At 30.3% G+C, this 26,446-nt stretch overlaps 1 protein-coding gene across 1 annotated transcript; it reads right to left on the reverse strand.

Moving 5' to 3' along the window:
- Positions 1-7,836: 7,836 nt before the first annotated feature.
- On the reverse strand, positions 7,837-25,926 carry LOC111630830 (nucleoside diphosphate-linked moiety X motif 8-like). Its single transcript, XM_023374995.1, has 5 exons — positions 25,794-25,926; positions 21,747-21,831; positions 9,074-9,162; positions 8,856-8,978; positions 7,837-8,614 (listed from the first exon to the last, which is right to left on the reverse strand). The coding sequence occupies exons 1-5, from the start codon at positions 25,797-25,799 to the stop codon at positions 7,913-7,915; spliced, it is 1,005 nt and encodes a 334-aa protein (XP_023230763.1). The 5' UTR covers positions 25,800-25,926; the 3' UTR covers positions 7,837-7,912.
- Between the last annotated feature and the right edge of the window lie 520 nt (positions 25,927-26,446).

Consider the following 26,446-nt stretch of genomic DNA (forward strand, 5'->3'; position numbering starts at 1 on the left):
GTTTCTCTGTCTTTTTTTATGATATTTTTTTAAAATTGGGGCGACCAGATACAGTTATAACTACTAATCAAACTAATAAGGCCATCCTTTGGTAGTATGTTTTCACAGTTATTCCCAAATAAATAATATAAATAGGTTAAAATAATACAAATATTTAACCTATGAACACTTTGTACAACAATGTGAATGAAGACTTGTACAAAAAAACATTCTATGCCATGTATTTATACAATTTTAAAAGTTTATTAGATGTTTGTATTATTTTAGATTAGACTAGGGGGAGAAATTTTTCGTTATTATAGTTTATTGGACAGCATATAACTTACTGTGATGGAACAAATTCAGAATGCTGTTATGAGCCTATAATCGCAACTATTAAAATTGAAAAAATTTGGTGTTACTACTAAATTGGACCATTAACAACAACTTTCTATCCTATTTTGTAGATCCTACATATTAATTTTTGTTAAATTTGTAAGAACTAGCCTAAGTCTAAGGTCAAACATTCCATTAAATGTACCATACATGTACAACCAAACCCTATCCTGCGGTTGCACGATGAAGTGTAACTTCCAAGCCAGTTAATGAAATATATCACAGAGGGTAGACGAAGCATGAATATTTCTAAAATAATCATTTTATCTGTTAGAAAACAATAAAATTTAAAAAAGTGTTACCACCAGACCTGATCTTCCCTATAATTATATTTTTCAATATATATACAGTAGTTCATGTAGAAATATTGACAGAAGAAAATTTGAGTTATCATACATCTTACAACTAACCAAGTAACTTTAATAACAGATCGACAAGTTTACGGATCACTTCTTTTCCAGTACGGAAAATAAACTTATCTCTGGTGTAAAAAAAATGGAACCATCCTCATCAAATTGCATAGCTCTGATGAGATGGTTCCAGGCATCACACACTGTTGCGGCAGGCAAGTTTCTGTCACTGTATGCAATGTCAAAAACATTGTCATACGTTAGTAGCATTTATTAATTGATTAAATAGGTAGAATTATCCTTCACACCAACACAACCTACTGTATAAAGTTTTATTTCTTAAACATTACCTCATCCTGAGATATTCTCTCTTAGACATCCTATTGTCCCCTTATTATACCTTGTGTATAAGAGGGTAGGGAGTTAATGAGGATTTAACTCGTTACTAGCATTTATAATTTTTGTTATAAAACTCATTTCTACACTTATAATTAAATCCTTTTGGGATTTTATAATAATTAAAAATATGAAAAGTTTATATAACAAAATCTCATAACAGATGGCGCCACACACAATTTTATTTATTATAATTTAATTAAAAGTATAAAAGTTATTTTCTAAATAAAATCTCACAACAGCCGAGAAAGTTACGCAACTCGTTACTATTGATAGATTTTTTAATAAAAAAGTTACATTTCTTGAAACGAACGATCTTCTCAGTTTGAATATAGAAAGGTCTATATTTGATCGTTTCGTGTAAAATGCATACACGATATTTTCTATAGGTCGGATGAATTCATAAAATTTGCTTATTTAATATACTAATTAACGTTTACGTAACTAAACTATAACACACATATTTAATATAACCGATGACGTCAGGTAAGCGCTCTTAAAATGGCGTCGGATAAACGAAATATTACGAAATTCAGTAAAAATTGCGCTGTCGGTCAATCGGAAACTTGGTCGGAAAATGCCGGACGAAGGAGAGGGAGGATTTCCTCTAGTTTTGGGGGTGGCGAGGTAAAGATGACGTTCGATTTTAGAAAATGTCGCTTCTAACCCCTTGTAGAGAATGAAAACCGAAGGCGGGGGGCGGTAGGGAGAGTCTCGGTCCCAATCCGTCGTCACTCTGGGGATAGAAACGTGAAAAATACAGATATTTAGCCTTAAAATTCAAAAAGAATCCGTGACGTCAATCGTATTCGAATTCGTTGCGAGCTTTCTAATCTCGCAACAATTGCCGTTTCTATGGAAACGCGTATTGTTGCAACACGATTTTGCGTCACTTTGCACGTTTTTCGCTTGCCGGACAGACGTGTGCGCTCTTCGCTCTTGTTTCTGCTGTGTTTTTTTGCCTGTTTTCGGTGTTTTTTGCCTTTTTTTACGTGGTTTTAAGAAGACTTGTGGACGCCGACGTTACACCAAGTAAGATTTTAATTAGAATTTAGCTAATTGTAAGATTTTATTTTCGTTTCGTTTAGTCCAACTCTCGGAGACGACATCGGCCGACTCGGACTTTGCATATTCGCATTTAAATCTGCCATCGCTTGTGTTTTTCGTTTGAATTACCATCCGAAACGCACCTCTTCGACTTTTAAACCAGCCGCCACATTGGAAAGCGACCGAAGCGCCGAAAAGGATTAAGTATTTGTTCATTGGTTTATTTTCGTAATTAATTAATTTAGATATTTTATAAACACGGTCAAAGAATAAGGATTATTTGCAAATATCTTATTTATAGAAACTCAATTAAAACTTAGCTAATACTAACTCTAAATACGAATTGCGTATCGTAATTTTAACTAAAACATACACTCGAAACCGGATGGACCGAAGGATAAACGGAGACCGTATTCTGAAGCATGACACGTTCCTTTGACACATCCGGGACGTCAAAAATTTCGCCCTTTAACCTCCGACTTCTCCATTGAATCTATGTATTAATATTAGTTACAACTCTTTTCAATGGCTTACTTTGCGAGAATTAATTTGTCTGCAGCTCCGTAACACTTAAAACACATCTAATACACTTAAGAGTTATCAATACAGGCTGGACATAAGGAATTCTTTTCCTTAAGCTGTTTGTCTCTTTCCACAATGCGGTCTTTTCTGAGTGCAGTCCATCTTCCACACTTACGTAACCCTCTGCAATTGCTTTGTGCCACTTAAACGTGTTTTCGTCGACTCTCGTACGGAATTTCTTTGCACGAAACTCTCTTAAATGCCGTCGTTGCGTTTAGGTGACGCACGTTAGGGTAAATTGCTCTAGGACGAAACACTTGTTACGACTTGGGCTTGAGATCGAGTACGAGTGCCTTTTGTGCTTGGCTACGTGCGGCGTGTCTTTACTTTTCTGTCGTACAAATACAAATTACACGTAAGAGAGTTTATTCGTTCCGGGTCGGTCGTCTCTACTGCAAATGCAATTCGAATGTTCTAGCAATTTCCGGTAGGATCTAACGCCAGCTCTGTCGTGAGTATTATCTTGTACTTTTTCTGCGTTAAGTATATACGAGACCCATTAATATATATATATTTTGTTTCTTTACAGAATGAAGAGCTGGCGGTTTTGGCGTTGGCTGCGGCCCAAGAAGATGAAGAAAAGTGAAGGGCGTTCTCCTTCCGCAATCGATGAAGAGAGGGTCTTTTCCCCCTTTGAGCGGGGAGAGGAACTCTCTTCCATCGATTGCGGAAGGGGTTCTTCCTTCACGGGATCGCCTTCGGGAATAGCGGATGTCGACAGCATTCTCTGTTCTGCGTTGAACGGAGAGGAGACATTTCGCCATTCGGACGTGTTCCGAAAGGTGAAATGTCTCCATGTTGACGACATCATCTTTGACGCACTGGGAGGGGAGGAATGTTTCGATCATTCCTCCCTTTTCCAACGAGTGGGATCCTCTCGTTCGGTGNCTATAGCCTGTACATTCTACAAAGCAAGTAAAATATAAGTATGGTATGCAGGAGATGCAGGTTTGAATCCTGCTCTGGGCAGATTTTTTTCTTTCAGAATATTCTAAATTATTTAATAAATATTAATTTAATTTAATAAGAAATGGTGCCTAATGCCTCTAGTGACAAATTATTTAGTAATTAATTAAATACAATTGCAGAAAATGGCAATTCAAAATTTCATTTTTCAAAATATTTAGAAAATTCAAATTTTTTTAACATTTAAAAATTAATAGTAAATTATAAAATCTTAATAATAGATTTTTTTTAATCCAAAATGTAATAATTATCTTAATAAAGATAAATTCTTAGAATTCTTTATTAAGATAATTATCCTATAGTATTTAATAGTTAATCCTATAACAACAGTAAATGGAAATGTAAATTCAAAGCTCCAATAAAATAAAAAGTGACTGTTACAAAAACGTCAATTCCATGCTTATACTAAAGGATATAAAAATAAATGTTGTAGTCAAACAGTGATAATACAGAATAACTAAAAAATGAACATGATGTTATGATTTTTAAGATGCACAGTACAAATATATTGTAAAGGCTAAAAACAGTATATATATACATAATAAATAAGAAAAAACAGGCAAAAAGTATAGATTAATATAAAGGAAAGAAAAGCTTACATATGTTATTACTGAAATAACAGTTTAAATTATGAAAATTTGCATATTAATTAATTAAGGAATTTGTTTAATCATTAAAACTTAATTACAATGTAACTTACATAATATTTTAGTTCATGTAAAAAATAAAATTTCAAGTTGATATTTTATAAATAAAAATTGAAACTATCATTATTAATGTAAACTGTATTTTTAAAATAAAATTATGATTTATCTGAAACTTTTCAGAGATCAGGACAATCAGAAACAGAAATTAGTAACAAATGATGAAATAAAAAATGTGTTTAAATAAATTAACCAAAGTTAGTATTTTATATTAAGTTTTGTAATATGATCAATATTATTATTATTTACTATTATACAGTATTATTAATATGTAATAAGGGTACAAGTCCAGTTAAGCTTAAATCAAACTATCATTTCTAGAAAATTGGTTATTATGCCTCCCTTGGTTAGCATTACAAAATATAATCTGTGCAGTTATTTAATAGTTTTTAATTACTTGGGTGTCTGAAAAAACAGTTTGGCTGATACCTAATTTCAAGAATTATGTATTTAAATCCTATTGTGAATCAAACTTCTTTTTCAGATGTTTTTAAATTATTTTTTTAATTTTTATAGTTAATAAATTTAATGAGCTGGTCTTTTATAAATTTAAAAAAAATATATATATATATATCACTATTAGTATAACATATATTCTGTTATAATAAAATTAATAATTCCTTAATCAATGCTACTTAATCTACTCTAATATGGAATTAAATAATACAGTATGAAAATAAATCTGATAGTATACTTTGAATCAAAATTTATTAAAAATAATAAAAAAAAATCATGAATATTTTATTGAATATATTCTTACAGGTATTATTTGACCTTTTTCATTGCAAACTTTAACAGTAACTTCTACATTTCTATCAGATGATTTAGCTCCTTTAGAAAACTCTCCTTGTACCAGAGTGAGATAAAGATCATTTCGAACATCACCTGTCATTATAAAATATTTACATAAATATTAAACTTTCACAATTATTTAAAATTATGTCAATATGATTGTTTTATTCTTCAAAAAAAATAGAACAGATTAATAAATCCACTCAATTTATTATTAAATTAAAAATGTTCTTTCCATTATTCTTTCTCATATGACTTTTTACATGTTCTGAAAATGTTAAAAAATATATTATTAAACTTCTAAATCTAAAGATAAGATTTCATCTATTATCACTTCTCTTTCTCCTCTTTTTTAAACTGAATTAAAATAAATGAAATTTTAATGATTTTAAATTTAAATTAAAAAAAAAATCAGGTATCTCTTGTACAGCACGGCACTTCTACAACATGGTTTTTCTCTAACACTGTTGGCAAATTGAGGACATCTCTGTACAACATAGTTTCCGGTTTCATTCTGACATGGTTCAAGAATTCGGGAAATCGTCTGTATAAAATTTCAGTTTTTAAGTGCAAACTCCATTATTTGATATTTTTTTTATACAAGCCATCTCAAATTTGCCCATGGATTTTACAATATTAAAATTTTCAATTTGTTTTGTGTCTTTCATCAGGTTAACTTCAATGAAAACCAATAGTACAATTTTTTCCTCCTTGTTCTAGCTTTCCTTTCAATCAGATATTGTTGTTGCTTTCAGACATTAGCATTTAAGACTGTCACCATGTTTTGGTTTTTTAGATTAATCTTCATATTTAGTAAAGTTTATTTAAACATTTTTAAGTATGTGTTATTAAGCTTTTTTTTTAACCATAGGTAAGTAATCATTCATAAAAATAATGAATGCAATACAGTGATATCTTGGTACTCGAACCCAAATTCTAGAGAAAAGTTGCTCAGTACTCAATTGAACAAATGAGGGTTCCTAGAACAAATTTTTGATTAATAACATATTTTTATTTTGATGATGATAAAAAATATTAATAAATAACATAAAAACTTTTGACGATAAAAATAAGAAAAATGAAGAGGATGTTGCTATTTCTGACCAAGATTGACAAAAAAGCTCAGATGACTGTACTTTGTAAAAAGGAAAACATCCTCGTTTAACTAAAATTAATTTTAATTCTTAATACAGTGCTTTTAATTGTGATTTTTAGTTAATTATTGGAAATAATTTATTGATTTCTTTAATCAACATATATATCTTAGCAATGAAAAAGAATAATGTACTTTTGCTAACTTTTGGAACATAACCATATGTTTTGTATTAGTCCTTTGTTTTGTACAGTATGGATTCACACAACATTGCACTTTTTCGGAACATAACTACAGTTTTATATGAGGGATACCTGTATCTCAAACAATATAATGAGATTTACACATAAGCTCAAGCGTGAAAGTCAAATGACATGGCAGTAATATTCTTTGCAATAAAGTCATACATTTAGTAATTCCTATGATGTAGTTTTCTGTGTATCTATGGGAAGAGCTGTTCACAAGTATTCTATGGTGTTCACAATAATGGCACTACAGTAGAGCATCGATTATCCGACTCAATTGGGGACTGGGGTTGGTCGGATAATTGAAAAGTCAGATAACCAAAAAAGTATGAAAAAATCCATTATTAATGTAGTATATTATTATATCCCATGTAATTAGTATATTGCTATTAACCTACATTGCGTTAAATTTTCATCAATGGTAAGCCTAACAAAATTTTTTTTTAAATAATAATCGTCGCTATTGTATCGTTAAAAATTATTTTTAAATTATTTTATTGCTCACAAAACAAACCACCGCTCGTAATTAGAAAATTAAGTCTCATTTAAATACTGGCCTCCCTTTCATGGTCGAGCCAGTGTTGCTAGCTAAAACACGCAAAAATTTAACAAAAATAATATTAAAGTAGCCAAGACATAGCCAAATATTGTAGTGCCACATCACTAGCGGACATTTGAATTTGCCGACTAGAACGCGGTCGGTTAACCGAGGTGACGGTTAATTGGAGGGTCGGATAATTGATGCTCTACTGTATTTATAGGCATTATATAAGATTTGATTGTTTATTAGTTTTAAATTATCCAAATTTATAATTAAAAAATTCAAATTAAATATATTTTTTTAACACTAAATACAAATTTATTAAATTTGAATTAATCAGATTCAACTGTGCCGTAATTACTATCCTTGTATCATTATGATAATTGATATAACTCGAAAGCAAGAAATAAATTTATAATAAGTTCTCTGCAGCATTTTTTGTGCTTAATTCCAAAGAACATACAACTAAAAGAGAGAACAACAAGCAATCAAGTACTAAGAAATAAATTATTATGTCTATTTTAGCATTTATTTATATATAAGCAAAGATATACAATTATACTTTACAGTTAATTCAATAAGAAATAATCATAAAAACAGTATAGGTTTAAAAAATTCATTTAAATAAATATATATAATTATTTAACAATTAAACATTTTCTAAACTTTATATAAACTTAACTATATAAAAATAAATTATATTTGTAAAAGCGAGTCATATTACCCAACTTTAAATTTATCTAAATAACTTTTAAGAAGTTTTTTGGGAGATTTTTAATTATTGTATTAATAAAAATATAGTTTTATCATTTTTAAAATCGTTAATTAGTTCTTAACAACTTTTGATAATACAATTTATGATTATATTTATCAGGAAGTAAGGCAAGAAGAGTCATGTGTAGAATTGTAGCTGTTAAACCCCATATGCGATATTTCCCGACTAAAAATACTGGAAGGCTGTAACCTGTACCGGAACGAAATTGAGTATAATACCAATTATTCGGATTACATAGTTCTTCAATGGATATAGTAAATATTTCTTCCACTTCTTGTTCATTTATAGTAAGAGCATCAAAATTAAAGTCTTCGAGATAAGCAAGAACGGGTTCGACAATTATATCTCCCTTACGGGAAGGCACTGAATTCAATTTTCCCCAGACTTTAATTTTATTGGATGGGAAACCGAGCTCTTCTTCTGTTTCTCTCATAGCTGTATAAATTATATCCGGATCTTGCACTTCCTGAAGACCTCCAGGAAAGCTAATTTCGCCACGATGCTTTGTCAAAGAAGTGGATCTTAATGTCAGTACAACAGAAGGATTTCCAGAAACCAAACATAACGGAATTAAAACTCCAGCTTTTTTATCAGTAGATGCTTGTAATCCTTTGACAGGAAGTTGATTTTTTAAACGATTTATGCACCGTTGTTTATTCTCTTCCGAAAATACTTGGGTGGTTGGAGACGAATTCTCCACGACACTGGTATACGAATGAAAATTTCTCACCAACATCCAAGGAATTTTCTGAGAATAAATTTAATTTTAAAGTAAAAAATTATTCCCAGTCAAGTAATTCAAAAAAGTAATTTAATCTTTATTTTTCATTTAATAATAATAATAATAATTAAATTTAAAGTTGGGTATTTTGATTTTTTATAAATTCCTAATTTTTAGTCATAAATTTGCATATAGGAAAATTACAAATGTAATTAATTTTTATTGTTATTTACTACAGAAGATTTACAGCATATTTTAAAATTCTCACCTTTGATTGCAAATAAAATGAACCTCCTTTACTTTTATCATTTACAGAAAATAAATGTTCGTAATTTTTCTGTACAACTTCGGGATTAATTTTTTCATCTACATTTAAGATTTTTATAGCTTCCTATTTTAAAATTATAAAGTGATATTAATAGAAGATATATTATTAATTCTTAATAATACTACAAAGAAGAGGATAATAATCTATATAATTCATACTTGTAATGTTATTCCTGCCTTTGCATTTGCCGCAGCCCTCGCAGTTCCAGATTTACCACCTCCGGCTGTTTCTGCTGCCGCTCTACTTGCTAAAAATTTTAAAAAGAATGTTAATATAACATTATTATAATTATCAAACAAATAATACTTGAAAGAGGCATGTAAGTAATAGTACTTGATGATATATGCAGTATACTTGCTGAACCAATTATGGGATAATAATTATATTTAATAAGAAAAATTAAAAGTAGATTGTTAATAATATTGATAAGACTTTAAATACAGTAGACCTTCCAATATATTTTTACTTGCAGATAGAACATGCTAAAAAATTAGATAGATGAGTCAGTGAGTATAAATTTCTCATTATAATGATATTTTATTCAAACTTACACATTATAACAACATTTTAACATATCCTATATACTGTAAGTTCATTATTAATATATATTTTTAAAATATATTCAATTTAATGGACCCCTTTCTCCAATTGGTATGTTAAATTGAGAGCACTATACTTTCAAATTATTCACATATCATTAGGTTTATATCAAAACTAAATTACCAGAATTTTTGTGAAGGGTTACTGATTAAATATTAACACCATTGCAGTCAATTTTACCCAGTTGCACACCATTATTTAGATCACGTGTCCTTAATTATTAAATTGTTTTATTAATTTACCATTCCAGTGGAAATAATTGAACATGAAGTTAAATGTGTTGCGGCATTTTTGGTATCAGACTGGTCTGTAGGCAGTCACATCATATATTCTTTTGCTGAAATAAACTTTTATGGTTATTTGAAAGAAATTTGTGAGCTTTCATAAATTTTTCTATAAAATATGATGGAACAATTTATAGAAAAATATCTAAATAACAAGAAGAAAACTAAATTTTCCAAAAAAAGACAAGACAAAATTTGAGAACACCGCAAATCCAAAGACAAAAGTATCTACATAAACCTCACACAGATACAATTCTGCCACAAAGATACCAAATTTCTCTTTTATTTATAACAATAATAAATCCTAAAATAAACTAAAAAATTAAATAAATTTTTAATGTTGATGATATATGTAGTACACTTAATGTTTGAAGAGCCAGCTGGAGTCGAGATGAGTGTCTGAGAGGTAATATGATTCTGCCAAGAATTATTGCACTACCAAAGATGCAAATAAGCATTAGCATTGTTGATTTTATTAAGAAATCTGCACACATACACAATATCCAATGATGCAAATTTGAGAAATGACACACATCTTTCATTCACCACAGAGAATTAACATATACAGTAAGACCCCATTTAATGCTGCCTTGACTAACACTGATTCAATATAACATGGTCTGCTCGAAGCCTTAAAAAAGGCTGAAAATTTATGCTGATTCAAATTATCTTGGCATTTCGTTGGTTCGTATATAAAAGGATTATTTACGAACATGAACCAATCAGCAAAAGGTGGCAATTTGTTGTAGCACTGTACTTCCCCTAAATTTATGTTTGTTTGGTGCAATTTTGGAAAAAATATAACATTATAGATGCCATAGGAAATATCGAGTTTGCTTGGCAAGAATTAACTGATAAATGCATGAATGGAGTGTGGAAAAAGTTATGGCTGGAAGTATCCAAGAATTCTCAATGAGAAGAGAGAGAAGAGCCTATCGCTGTATCGTTAGGTTGACCAAATTGTCAACCTAATCAATACAGCAGGACTAGGGGATGTAGACAAGCAGGATATTGAGTTACTGCAGGTTTCTGGTGAGAGCCTTGCCAACGACAACCTTCAAGAACTAGCAGAACAAGGAATTCATGTAGAACTGGAAAATAGTGATTCTGAAAACAAAGAACCCAAAGAACTTGCTACAGATTTCCTTAGTAAAAGTTTGGTAACGATAACCGAAATTTTTTTGTTAAAGTTTCTGTCAGATGGCAAAATTTTTCTCTGTAAATAAAGACACAGTCGTTCCAAAAAATTATTTTTAAAACCACCATTTTATTATATATTATAGAATAAAACTTTAGATGACCAGACCTTCCTTTATAGGCTACTCGGCCATCCAGTTCAAAACATTCCTTAAAAACACCAAAAAATTTATCCAATTAAAAATATAAATTGTAAAAATTGGAACCGGTGGATCTTACAATGTCTTCAGGTTTTCCATTCTGTTCCATTTGGGAATTCCAGCCCTTTGACGGAAACTTTAACAAAAAACTTTTTTGCAACAATTCATCACCAGAGGGAATACCAAAAAATCTGCATTTAACAGTGCTTTCTTCCAGTGGATATAAAGGCCAGAATTTAATGTACAGTACATATTTTATTTAATGTACATATTTATAAAACTAAAATTAATTGTTTTCACTGGAAACTTGTCAGCACTATCTTTTTCCTCCTAGTTTCCTGATATCTGGATTCAAAGATCGAGAATAATCTTCATTATTGCAGATAGATGTTTATCAGTTAATCTTGATCAGTTAAGTTATTTTATTTAATTTCAGAGCATTGTGGCTGCAGGCCACAAAAAAAAAAATCACATTCGGGGACTTCATGCAGCCCACAAACCGCCAGTTTGACACCCCTGCTATAAATGATAGTTGACTTCTAAATAGTTTCCTGATGATCATTATATAGTCAAAGGGGGGAAATTACCAGAAATTTATTAGGTTTAAAAGTACAAGTTTAAGTAGGAATGTCTAATAATAATATAAAATGTGGAGAAATAGGAGAGAACCAAAGATGAAGCATATTTTACATTTGTCTTTAGCAATTTCTTGAAAAATTGAAATGAAAGATAAATGCATATGGCACACAAAGGCTTTTAGGCTTTTTCATAATTTTTAATGACACTCTTAGTAAATTTAGACAAAGAAAGAATTGTTAGGAGAGTTCTTATCTGATATCTGCTTTCAAATTAACTTTCAACATACAGTACACGTAACTAATCCATTTGTTACTGGCAAGAAATTATTGTAATTTTAAATATACACAAAAATGTACAACTTTTGCCCTTATCAGAGAATAAGGTTGTTTTAAAATACTATATTATTTATTTATATAATTCAGAAATCTTTACAATTTATTTTATTTCTTTTATGAACTACATATAGCTTTATATGACTTATAAATGGAATAAAATAATAGTTTTAAAACAGCAATTATCTATGTTTGTGATTAAATACTTAATTATTTTAATGAATTTACTTTATATCAACATTGATTGCCTTGCCTAAATTTATACGTTTATAAATAAGTGCTTATTATTCTTTACTTAAAATTATGCTTGTGAACAGTTTTACAACTGTCTCAAACCCTCATAAATTATAGTACAGTAAAACTTGTCCAAAATTAAACCTGCCTAAATGGGAAAATTCTTCAAAACAGTGCAATTTCTAAAGGAAAAAAAACCTGTTTAAAACATAAATAATATTCTGTACTATACAATTCTGCTTTGTTTAGGTATAACAATGTATTCTACTAAAAATGTTATTTTTTACTTTTGGTACACACAATTAGTATAATTAGTTAAAATATTATGAGATTGTGTATCTTTGTATAGTACATGATTATATCAAAACTTAAAACATTCTTTGGAGGAGATATATGAATTACATTCCTACAACTTTTGCAAAAAAAACAAAAAAATATATATGAATCCATTAACGTGTTAACATAAATTAAATTTTAATAAAAATAACTTATTAAGTTCAATCAATTTTCTAATAGATCAACAATTTAGATAATCACAATGCAAATGGCAACATGATTGTTTTAACATATAAAATCAGTTTCGTAATTATAACATTTTCACAATTTGGGGGCAAGTGACAAAGTAATTTTTATAACAAAGCAATAATGCATGGATGAAAACAATTAAATTGTTAAAAAAAACTCCATTTTATCCAAATCACTTTTTTTGGAAAGTTGAAATTAAGATATTCTCATTTTATTCTTTTAACATCACTTCATGCAAATTAGTTTTTGATGATTTATCCATAATGTTTTTGCATACAACAAAAGGTTTTCTTAATTTTCATAAGATGCCATGTAGAACTAAGCTAAGCAAACATGAAATTTACTAATAAAAACTTATCTTAAGGAAAAGAAGAGCCTTTGCTCAATCATGCATGAGTTAGGTTGTTTGCTGCATATATACAAAATTTTATGAACAATCCTAATGAATACGGAAATAAAAGATGAAATGGATGCAAAGAATTCTATAAGTATAGAAAGAAGTTTATGACTATACAAAATTATATACATTTCCAAGTCTATCTTTTTATCCATTTAACACCAACCACAGAAGTAACAGTTACAACAGCTTGAAGAAAAACTTCATTAAAAAGACCAATGACAGTTAAAACAACTTATAAATAAGCTAAGGACTTGATAGTATGGTGAGAAAATTGTACTTTTGTTTTTAATGTGAAAACATCAGATCCTCCAGTAAAAGGCTGATGTTTGATATCGTTTTTAACTTTGTGAATTTTTATTTACTGTCATTGGTCTTTTTAATGAAGTTTTTCTTCAAGCTGTTGTAACTGTTACTTCTGTGGTTGGTGTTAAATGGATAAAAAGATAGACTTGAAAATTTATATAGTCATAAGCGTCAATATAGAAGATATCCAGAGTTATCACATAAAAAAGTTTTCTGCAAGAGGTGAACAATCCACTGCAAAAATTACCTCCAATTCTACAAAATGCAACAGTAAAATTAACCAAGAATTTGAACAAAACATCTCTAAATTGACCATATGGCATGTCTTGCTCTGAAATCCAAATACTGAATGGCTCTAGCTTCAGCAAGTCACATTTACTTCCTCGGCTCATTCTGCACGTTTGAACTGCTAAGAAAAACATATCTCGAAACTGGAAAAAAGTAAGATTTTTCATTTGATTTATTCAGCTGAATGTTGCTTAATATTTTACTGGTCATGGACAGGCCATCAATTTCGATGGTATTGAAGAGATTCTGTTCAATACCATCTGTTCTAAAGAAAACTGGTGATGGCAATGGCAAACTCACTTCACAGATGAAGAATACAGATTACCTCCAGATCCTCACTATGAGTTTATTGAAATCAGCACAAGAAACTGGTTTTCCAGCAGGATAATAATGCAATTCATATTAGTCATGATACAATGAGATGGTTGACAGATAAAAACATCAAAGTCCTTGGCCTTTCTGGTCACCCAACTAAATCATTGTAGAAAATTTGTGGGGAATTATGATACATTGGATTTATGCATACAATCACCAATTCTCAACAGTCAATAAGTTGATAACTTCATTATTAAAGTATATGAGAGTGCAGATCATGATACTATTCAAATATTTTTTCATAAGCATGTGTAACAAGAGTGCAAAATTATCATGAAGGAGGAGGCCATGACAGTATTAAAATGTATTTACTGTATTTACTTGCATATAAGACAATCATGCTTATAAGATGAGGTGTGGCTTTAAAGATCAAAATAAAGAAAATTAGATTTATTAATATAATTCTAATTTTATTTTGCTTAATCACAAGTAAAATATCAAATGGACATAAATGCACACATTGTCCCACAAAAATTACTGGCATTTCAAGCTTTAAGGAAAAATCTTGTAAAATCAACAACATAATATGTTCATGTAAAGATGGACAATTGGGAACCTTTTTTTCCAATTCTTAACAGTCGAATCCACTCTCCATCAATTACACTTATGAGTTTCTCAGAATTCTAATTTCCAAGTAATCATCTGTTTTCACGTGGGAATGGATTAAAACTTATATTGGGCTCCCGTGTGATTTTGGAATTTCACTCTGGAATTCAACTCAAAAGCTTTGCTATTCCTATTGCTATTCATCTTTACTCCTGACAACATACAAGAACGATTCAAACAACCCAGATAAAATACTTATGTTTTTAAATACAAGATGGTAAGTATCCAGTGAAAAATGCAAATACATTGTTCACAAAAATTATTTGCAAAAACGCAAAGAATCTTTCACTCGCGCATATAGAACGACCTAGAAATTTGAAGCTGTGATAAATGAATAAAAACCTCGTCTTATATGCAAGTAAATACGGGATTTGACATTACAGATATAAAACAGGTAAATTTACCTTTTTGTTGATTTGAATAAATGCAATTCATTTAACTATTATGTGCAATACTCATGTATAGATAACAATACAGTATCATTACACCTTGTGGATTTCCAAATTCAGTTTTTGGGGTGACATTATAAGTATGAAACTGGCTTTACTTTCAGCAACTGCATCAATTTAAGTTCAAATACAGTAAAAATATTTGTTTTGAATAAATCTGATTGCTTAAAANAACTTATATTGGGCTCCCGTGTGATTTTGGAATTTCACTCTGGAATTCAACTCAAAAGCTTTGCTATTCCTATTGCTATTCATCTTTACTCCTGACAATATACAAGAACAATTCAAATGACCCAGATAAAATATTTATGTTTTTAAATACAAGATGGTAAGTATCCAGTAAAAAATGCGAATACACTGTTCACAAAAATTATTTGCAAAAACACAAAGAATCTTTCACTCACACATATAGAATGACCTAGAAATTTGAAGCTGTGATAAATGAATAAAAACCTCGTCTTATATGCGAGTAAATACGGGATTTGACATTACAGATATAAAACAGGTAAATTTACCTTTTTGTTGATTTGAATAAATGCAATTCATTTAACTATCATGTGCAATACTCATGTATAGATAACAATACAGTATCATTACACCTTGTGGATTTCCAAATTCAGTTTTTGGGGTGACATTATAAGTATGAAACTGGCTTTACTTTCAGCAACTGCATCAATTTAAGTTCAAATACAGTAAAAATATTTGTTTTGAATAAATCTGATTGCTTAAAAAAATACAGCTGTGTACAATTTAATATTTAATTTCAATTTTTTGAATGTCCCTAAAATTAACAACAAAATCTGAACTTCATTACACAATCTAAATGTATATATTATACAGAAAATAAAGTGCAAGAAGTTCACTGAGATATGGAAGAGAAACTTATCTGCCAGACAAAGCATAAGTACAAAAGCTGGATAAAACAGAAAAAAAAAGGTTTGTTTGTAGATAGATAAAGTCTCTTCTAGAGAATAAACTATCAAATACTGCATTAATGCATTCATGAAAAAGTTGTTATTAAAGCTATAAATGATTTATAAACCAACATCTACAAGCCTGATGTACTGTACATAAGTAATAAACCAACAACTACCAGATTATATTAAGCTATTATATCGAGATTATTTTAAATTAATTACTAAATAATTTGTCATTAGAAGGAGGCGTTAAGTGTCATCTCTTATTACATTTAATAATTATAATTAAATTAAATTATTTAGAAAATTCTGGAAGAAAAGAATCAGCCTGGAGCGGGACTCAAACCACAACTGCTACTTACCAAATCAATGAGTTCTTTTCTTCCAGTTTAAATCTAAAATTATTTAATTAAATTATAATTATTAAATTTAATACGAGATGGCACCTAATGCTTCCCTCTAGGGTCAAATTTATTAGAAATTTATAATTATTATTGCCAAATGATAGCCCGATGATATACACTAGTTGAAGGAGTGTTATAATTACTTATTATATATAAGTAAGAAATGGGGGAGATGTTCCAAGTGCTGTAACGTTTGGTTTCAGTTTCGATTTTGTGCATTCCTTTGGAGTTATCCTAATAAGACTGCCACACAATTGATAATAAGTCACAATCCTTGCAGTTTATACAGATCTTGTCCAATGCTGCTTTATAAATTTCAAGTACAGTGGTGCCTCGTATAACGTACTTAATCCGTTCCAGGTGCACGTCCGTTATACAAAATGCATTTTCCCATAGAAATACATGTTAAAACATATAATTCGTTCCGCAGCATAAAATAATCATACTGTACCATAAAAAAAAATGAAAATGGAGTAGTCACCAATTATACCGGGTAGTCAGATGTGAGGAGGATATGGAGGAACACTTTCTTCACACATTCATACAGATACAGACTTTTTACACATTGCAGCAGGTCTCTTTTTATTGTTTTTTAATCAGAGTCAGATTCAGGAGGGGCTACCGGAGCTTACAGGGTCAACTCCTCTTGTTCCATCCTTTGTTTTTTGGCAGCTGGCTTCTTGAAAAACATGTCCAAGGTGGTCTGTTTCTCTCTCTTCTTCAACACCTGTCGGAAATGATGGGCAAGGGTGTCATTGTAGAGATCATTGATACTGTTGGCCTCAGCTCTGTTTGGATAACGAGTGTTTGTAAACTCCTGAACCTCTCCCCATTTGACAAGGAAGTCCTTGTCAACTTTCACTCCTTCTGATGATTTCTTGCTTTATTAAAAATTGAAATCACCTTTGTGTTTTTAGAAGCCACGATTTGCACAACACTTGAATAAAAGTAAATACCCTGCACTGAGGTGATGTACATAATAAACAAGAGAGCAAGCCGAATCCCAACAGGAGCTCTGTACTTCAGATATACTAATAATATATTCTAATAATACTAATATATTATAAAAATAGCAGATTGTCATTGGCAATGGCAAAACAATGGAAACATCATTTGCACTTGTTTGCAGAAAGTCCGTTGTTTGCCTCACGTAACTGCCGAACGGAAAGTCTGTTGTTCACAGCCAGTCCGTTGCTCGAGTCACGTAGCGGCTAAATAGAAAGTCCGTTGTTCACAGCGTCCATTATACAAGGCACCACTGTATCTCTAAAGTTCTTGTCTTGTCTCTTTTAAAGTTCACTTTTATCAATTTTGTATCTTCAAGCTTACCATCTCCTTGTTTAGAGGTATATATGGCTAGTGTGGTGGATTTTTTCCCCCTCAATATCATATTTATGTTCATTTTTTCTACTACAAACTGATCTACTTGTACCTCGAATGTAAACCAGGTCATGATCCAATCCATCATCCTTAACTGAGACTGAAATATCTCTGGTGCTTTAAATAACATTATGTTTCCTTACTGTTGCATAGAAGTTGATAAATCATGCCATTATGTCAATATGTGAATTTGGCTCTTACTTTCCTTGTTATTTCTTCATATAGAAATTTAAACTTGTGTCAAAGTCCACTACCATCCATCTAGACTCAGCTGGAGTGCTTTGTTGTATATTAGTATTTGATTGGGGTTGCTCACCATTAATACTAATGTACAACAAAATACTCCAAATGTTCCAGAAATAGAACAAAGATATATTAATGTATAAGTAAGCCTGAAGTTGATCTGCAAAACAGTTTGAAAACATTTGTTCAATCATTAAATAATTGTGCTAAAAAGTGAAAAGGTTATTTATGAGATGTTTTTGAATTAATTTCCAGTTTGAATTTCCTTTTTCATTAAAAATATTTCTGAAAGTTTTTAAACATTAAAAGTAATATAGCAGGAAACAGCATATTAAGTCTTGCCATTAATTACTTCAATCTATGTACTAATTTTTAATATGTAGGCCTACAATGTACACCTTTATTAAAGATGTTTGATAAGACAAGAATTGATTTGGACTAATATTAGTCCTTACAAGAAAAAATTAGCTGATTAAGTACTTCAACATGGTTCCAGGACTGAATAAGTCAATATTTTTTTAAACAGACTTTATTTTATTAAGAATCTTAACCTCAATTTTACTAGCGACATTCCAAAGAAGAAATTTTTCTCAGTTTCTAGAGTATTTAAGGTTACTGCAATGGGTTCCATAATCTTCACATATTCTTTAAAAAAATCCAGCTGATGTGTTTGAAAAATAATACGTTTAAAACTTTTCAGATGTCTGATAGAATTGTTCAATTTCAACAGCCTCTTATCTGCACTGTACTTTGAATTCCAGGCAAAACAAGAGAAGATAATTTTGTGTTTTTCTTCATCACAAATTTTCCCTACTTCATCAGATGTCTTCGAACTTATAAGAATGGCATTCCATAAGGACTGACACTTTTCCATGGCACTATAATGAATCTGAAAATAAGCTGATATTCAAAGTATCAGTTGTTACTATCAAATTCAAGGCATGGCAAACACACTTCAAATGAGAAGATAATACTTCACTTAAAATTGCAAATCACTGTTCAAAAATCACTAAAATTCATAAAAAAGCTACCAAAAATGAAATGTTATGCATGCTTTATCAAAAACAAAAACATTTCATCAATTTTTATAAAATTATATGAATTCTTTTCATTTTCTAATTGTCATTTATCAATGACTTCATCTCATCACTAATATCTACACTCTACTGTATGCATTGTCATCAAGGCCAGATTTATATTTATATCCATCTTTATATATAAATACACATAAAAAAGTGATTTTTCAATTATAAAACAGAACTGATATTCAACAAAGCTTACCTGACAATTTAAGATAACAAAGGTTGATGCATACATGAAGTAAAATTAAAATAACAAGGAGCCTCAATGACAGGCTCAACTAAATATCTTTAATGACTGTCAAGGTCAAAAGAAATACAGTAGAGCCTCGAAAACTCGGCACTCGATAACCCGGCACTCTGGATAACTTGGCCACACCCTGGCAGGGCAAAAATACCCTTAGATAATTAATTTTCATCATAGACAGCTTTATGCCACATAAAGTATTTTTCTGGGGTCTGTCTTATCAAGTAAATTACTGTACACAGTGTATTCATTAATTTTCACTTTCATGTAGTAAAGGCTCTACGCCTTCATAAAGGACGTACTTTTCCTTTGTTTGGGCAGTTTATTCTCTGTTGTATTCTCAAGCAAACAATACATACAAGTACAGTACAATATTTTCTGAGGAAACACGCATACTTATCCTTTTTTAACCCCATTTCCGATAACACGGCATTTTCACAAACTCGGCCACCCTTCAGTCCACATTAGGCTGAGTATTCGAGGCTCTACTGTAATTGGTGAAACTACTTCTCAACACTATCATTTTACCACTGTATGCAATGACTTTACAAAACCAACTGAATACAGTATACATAATAGTGAATGATTATAGAATTGATAGTTTTAAGATTGTTATTATTATTATTAAATAGACATTATTTATATAATTTATCATTTTTTTGCCTTATAAGATGTACTGTTGTATTAGACATATCACATTTTTCACATGAATGTTTTGGGATAAAAAATAGTCTTCACATTGTAAGATGCATCCTAATTTTCAGATAAATTTTAAGTATAAAAAAGTGTATAATAGTAAACCACTTCTTGCCCAATTAAATAATAAAAATATATAATAAAATAGTGTATCTAATAAGGCAAAAAATAGAGTAATTTAAATAATTGACCTACTGACTTCTATTTAACAAAAATTTCTCATTTTAAACCACAATATTTAAATTAATGAATCTTTCAATAAATTAATATTTGATAATAAAGAAACGATATAGAAAAGTTCTGTCAATAAAATGATTAAACTAATATTGAAATGTAAGCTCTTTAGAAAGATGATAAAAGGAAAAATTTAAGGAATTTTTGACGAGACTGTCTCGTCTCTAAAATCATACTGCTGTCAACGGCTGCACACCTTAAGCCTTGGTCACACCATGCTTCCAGCTGCGCAGTCAACTGCAAGTACGATGGCTGTTCCCATTAACTAGTAAATCCCCTTTGAAAACCAGTGTGACTGCAACCACGACTAGAAACAAAAAGTTTGTTCTACTCGTGCCAATTGCAAACGCGCATCCAATCAGCAAATGCCTTTGTGCCATGTCATACAGTGACAACATTGAAAATAGTTCATCCTCATGGCGGATAGTTAGAGGATTTATACTTTTACAGAATCAAGATTGATTGAGCTTATTCGGGCTCATGAATACCTGTGGATTGCAATTCTTCATTTTATCAAAGATTTTATCTTTTTGTGTATTCTCGCCAGCTATATCAAAATAATTGCCTTTTTTTCTTTTATTCATTCCAGAAAAGGAACTGCTTATCATTTTAATAAGAAAAGTGGCTAAAATTGTGTAAATACTGTGAAGTAGAACGTAAAATGTTGGTAAACTCCTGAAAGTAGTCAAAAATGAGCTACTGTAATTTTATTGATTTATTATAGGGTCACGTGTTTCCAAGTTGCAACGTCAACAAACAATGTGTGACCACGAGAAAATGCACGAGACTCGCACTTGTTGCAGTTGCAGTCGCCTGCGCAGCTGGAAATTGCATAATGTGACCAAGGCTTTAGAGGTATGAAGGAGTACATTTCAGGAGTTGCAATTTGGCACAGAAGTATTTGGTGCCTAAATCATGCACACATAAAATAAACCAGATTTGTAGGTAGTCAGTGGACCAGGTCAAAATAAAATACAAAATGCTGAGACTGTTTCTAAAAACAGATGCGAGTGCGAGATTTGCACATGCGTTGCTCACGCTCTCTGAGACATAGTCTCGTCCCAAGAATGGCTTTGCCATTTTACTTGTTATAGTTAAAATCATGCGGCTAAGTCAGAACTCTTCAAACTCCAATCAAAATTAAAAATTACAAAAAAAATTAAGTTTTCTTAGAATGAAAATTTTGAATCTTTAAAATCCAAGAATTTATGAGCTTTGTTGCCTCCTCTTCATACCATAAATTGTTCAACATCAAATTGCAGTAATATATTCAATTTCTGATAAAAATAATTGAATTATATATTAATTTCATAACTGACCTGCAAATTCTTGTTGAAGTGCACGTGCAAATGCTCTCCCAACTACTTGAGCTCCTAAAACAATTATTTGTATAAGATGTTTGGCCTAAAAAAAAAAGAGAAAAAGAATATCAAATAATTAAATAATCTTAAATTTAATAATTAAAATATTTTTCACAAAACATGCTTATAACAAATAAAATATACAGGACAATCAAATGAAAGAAAGAGCAAGAAGTAACATGGGAGTTTGATGATTTTATAAGCCATACTTGACCAAGCCATGAGTTGACACAACAGAAACAGCCAGCTCATAATGTTGGTCTAATTTGTAGCATCACCAAACTCCCACACTACCACAAGTTCTATTTCGGTTTGATTACCCAATATTTTACCATCAAGATTATAGTATACAGTCAAACCTTGATCTTCAAATGACTCACTTTTCAAACAAATTGGTTCACGAACAGAAATTTGAGCTCATAATTGCACCAGTTGGCAAGAGCCGACCACAGATTAGAGAAACATAGATGGTCAACTCCCTCTACTTTCTATGGTAAAGAAAGTCAATGGCCCAAGCAATTGACAACAGGACTACTGATTCAGAAGTTAGTGGTGCCGAGATCACCCTGCATCATTAGACGTCATGACATCAATCATCAATGATGTTATTACTTAAATTAGATTTCAATGCACATGTGGGAAAGAAACTAATTCTGTTTTTCGGTACACACCCCCAAATTAATTAATAAAAACTGCATTAATTGATATTCACATATAAATGGCATCCAAGAATTTGTGTTTAAAGTTGCATAAGTCAAATTAAATAACAAAAAATTTATTAAGTATAATTTTATTATTTCTCATTAATATGCAATTGATGCTTGGCATTATGTTTAACAGTATTAATCAAATGCATAAACTTTTAATAAACATCTTTTAGAAAGATAACAAATTCAGCTAAAAAGGTTAAAAAAAAAAAAAGGCTTTATTTTGGAGGTCAAGAATGGATTTTCCATTTTGTATTGTTTCTTATGTGAAAATTTTTGATTTTAGAACAACTTTTAGGAACAAATTATGTTCGAAAACCAAGGTTTGACTATAATTACAATAAAACAGAAAGAGAGAGGATATTGAGAAGACAATAAATACAACTCCTCAAGTTATTCTAAAAGTTATGAAACATTCAATACAGCTACGAATACTGTATATTTATAAAAATATTAATGAAAGTAATTTATGTTATAGTCAGAAGGAATCTGACAGGTGAAATGAATGATGAGTGTTACTGGGAAAAGTATTTAAGATGTTGTTCAATCTAAATTATTTTCAGCTTTGATAGAAGTAGGTAAAGTAATTATTCTGTTGGCAGAAAAATGTAAATATAAAATTTTTTTGATAAATGTATTTAATTATTCAAAGTTTTATTATTTTGTGATAAACAATTTTTATACCTTTTCAGTACAAATTACAATCATAAAATTATTGGGTTGATGCAAGAGTTTCTGGAATTTTCTAGTATTACAGTACAACATTTATTTATAGGCCTGTGTTGGGTTTTCACATAAAATTAAAAGGCTTGAACTAACCATTCTGATTAATGTTCTTACAGTATTCTTAAAAAATTCGAAATATTATTTTAAATGCGAACAACTATATATTTTAACTACATATTAAACATAATATATAAGCATAAATATTACAAAATTTGATGCAAAGATAAATACACTGTAAAATAAGCTTTGACTTTTGGAAATAGAAAGTAGTCATAACTTGTCAGACTGTAGGAAATTCATTGGACTAGACTGTAAGGAAATTCATTGTCCTGAAAGACTATATACTGAATGTATATAGTCCTTCAGGTGTGCAAAGATCATAGATGTGCAAAGATCAGAATTTTAGGGTCTTCTGGTTTACCATGGGAATGCTTCAGCATGCACAGCATGAGGACAATGAATTTCCTTACAGGCTAAATCTGGCATGTTATGACTACTTTCTATTTCCAAAAGCCAAAGAACTGTGTCTTCTTTTTATAGAGAATACATTGAAAGCATTTCAGAAAACCAGTACAGTAGATCCCCCTATAACACGGGTTCATATAAGACAGATTCATATAACACAGTGGAAAAATTGTGATCGTGTTTGTATAACATGGTAAAAGAATGAGACAGATTGTCACAGCCGACTCGTGTCTCAACAGGATTGGTCAAATCTGAACCAATAGTGGATATTGCACAAACTGTTGAGTTTAATTAAATGAGCAGCAGACCTATTAAAAAACATTTATTATTCAACGGCCATAAAAATTATATTTCTATTAATGATGTCTCCAAAGTTCAACAAATTTTTCACAGAAAGAATTTATCAGGAAACATGCGTCCACCATCCAATGAGCCACTCTGCAATGAAAACAAGCTTAAGCAATGGCATCTTCAAACAGTGTGCACTCGGTAAGCATTCCTACAACTTTTTGTTTACAGCATATTTTATATGAATTATTCCCAAAAAATTATACATGTTTTGGAAATGTTTGAATCAAATTAGTCTAGAATCAATTAATTTTATGGAAGAAAACCTTTCAAACTTTAAATATTTTTTTGCTTTGAAAACTTAAATCGAATATTTATATACATGATTCAAATGAACAAAAGTATTAGCACAGTGATGATATCTAAGTAAATTAGTTTCATCTATGTCATTTTTTATGCCCAGTATGGTAGATAAATGAAATCCAATGTTTCTTTTAACCTTATCAGGTACGAAAATTGTTATTTCAATCAATTTGTTGTTATTACCAAAATGAATATCAGAGGTACTGAAACAACAATAGAAGAAAGAAAAATCATTGCACATTTGTACAGTCTTAACGAATCATGTTCAGAAATTGGAAAAATAGTTAAAAAGAGTAGGTTTACTGTAAAAAATGTAATTAAGTGTTTTAAATTCACTAACAGCTTGGAAAATAAACCAATATACGGCTCCCAGAGAAGAGAGAAATGTAATCGGTTCAGTCAAGAAGCCAAAACTATCTTCAACTGAAATTGCAATGATGCTAAAGGAATTTGTACAAGATAGTTCATCCAAAAACTGTCTGCCGAATCCTTCATCATGCTGGTTACAGATCGAAAATAACCAGAAGCCATATATAAATAAAATTAATTGAAAGAGGCTTGCTTTTGCAAAAGATAATTTATTTTGGTCTAAAAGTGTTGTTTTCAGATGAAAGTAAATTCATTTTAATTGGTAAGAATGAAAAAAATTTACTTTGGAGAAAACCAAACACAGAAGAATGTTCAAGCCACAGAAAAACATGGGGATTGTAGTGCGACAGTATGGAATATACCTATGTGGGAAACGGATAAAATGATGTATTTAAATATTTTCAAGGAAAATCTTCAGTAAAATGCAGATAAACTAAATTTGGACAACTTTTATTTTCAGCAGGACGATGCCCATAAACATATGGTTTATATTGTCCATCAACAAATACTTTACCATACACCTCACACTTTAAAACATCCCCCCACACTCCAGATTCAAATCCTATCGAACATTTACAGAAACAACTTGACGACAGAGTGAGAAAACAAGATATCAAACTTAGAACCTTTCAAAAGACTCAAAAGACTTCTCCTCAAAAAATGGAAGAAAATTTCCTCTGAAATCATGCAAAAATTAATGCATTCAATGCCAGAGACTAAGAGCTATTATTACAAACCTGGAATTCACTACAGAACATAAATTGTAATATATTTTTAGTATTATATTTAACTGTGCCAATACTTTTGACCTTTTGATGAATAGGAAACGTCATTAATTTTTTAAGAACATATCATTATGTAAATTTAGTGTGTAATGTACTTTATATTACTCTTAACTGTGTGTATATGATTTTTGCTTTGAAAACAATTACTTTATTCTAACTAAATTTCACTAAATATTCAAAAATACATGTCTTTTGTTTAAATACAAGTCCACGTGATTATTAACTTCATTACAACCAAATTTATTTGGTTGTAATGAAGTTAAATCGAATCAAAGCTCTTAAAATAATTCGCTGTTACTTACCACCATAATTTTTAAATAATCATAATTTTTAGGTATATACAATATATATAATTTCCACTTTTATTATAAAGTTTAAAATCACATGCAATAACCTTTCGATGATTTCTCTAACAATATTGCCACCAGATGTCGCGCATCGATTACTATATACAATATTAATTAATTTTTATAAATTGTATTCGATGTATTTTTTTAAAAATAAATTAAAATGAAAATAATATTAATTTTATTATATAGATATACGTGTGTATTAATTTTCTTTTAAGAAAGAGTTAAAAGTCCCACCAGGAGCTATGGAAAAAAAAAAACATGTAGATTAGTGTATAGCGCGAAAAAAACATCAGTTCCAGAACAGTCGGCACCCAGCTCTCCAGAACAATCAATATTCAAACGAAGGACCTATTAGTAGAGGCGAAGAAGCTCCAGAAAGCGGACATAACCAGGATATCTATGAAACTTCATTTTAGAGGGGGAAGATCTGTTATAACCTTCCTTGTCGCAATATACCATGGGAGAGAATCCCCGTGCCTTCTTATGGTATATTGCGACAACAGATCTTCCCCCCTCTAAAATGAAGTTTAAAACAACAACTTACTTCTCTTTGTCTAACTTAGTATTGGTTTTGATCATCAGTCCAGTCGAAGATATTACGA

The sequence above is a fragment of the Centruroides sculpturatus genome, unplaced genomic scaffold, assembly GCF_000671375.1.
Source record: "Centruroides sculpturatus isolate CEXI.00-Female unplaced genomic scaffold, Cexi_2.0 scaffold6, whole genome shotgun sequence".
NCBI classification, from domain to species: domain Eukaryota; kingdom Metazoa; phylum Arthropoda; class Arachnida; order Scorpiones; family Buthidae; genus Centruroides; species Centruroides sculpturatus.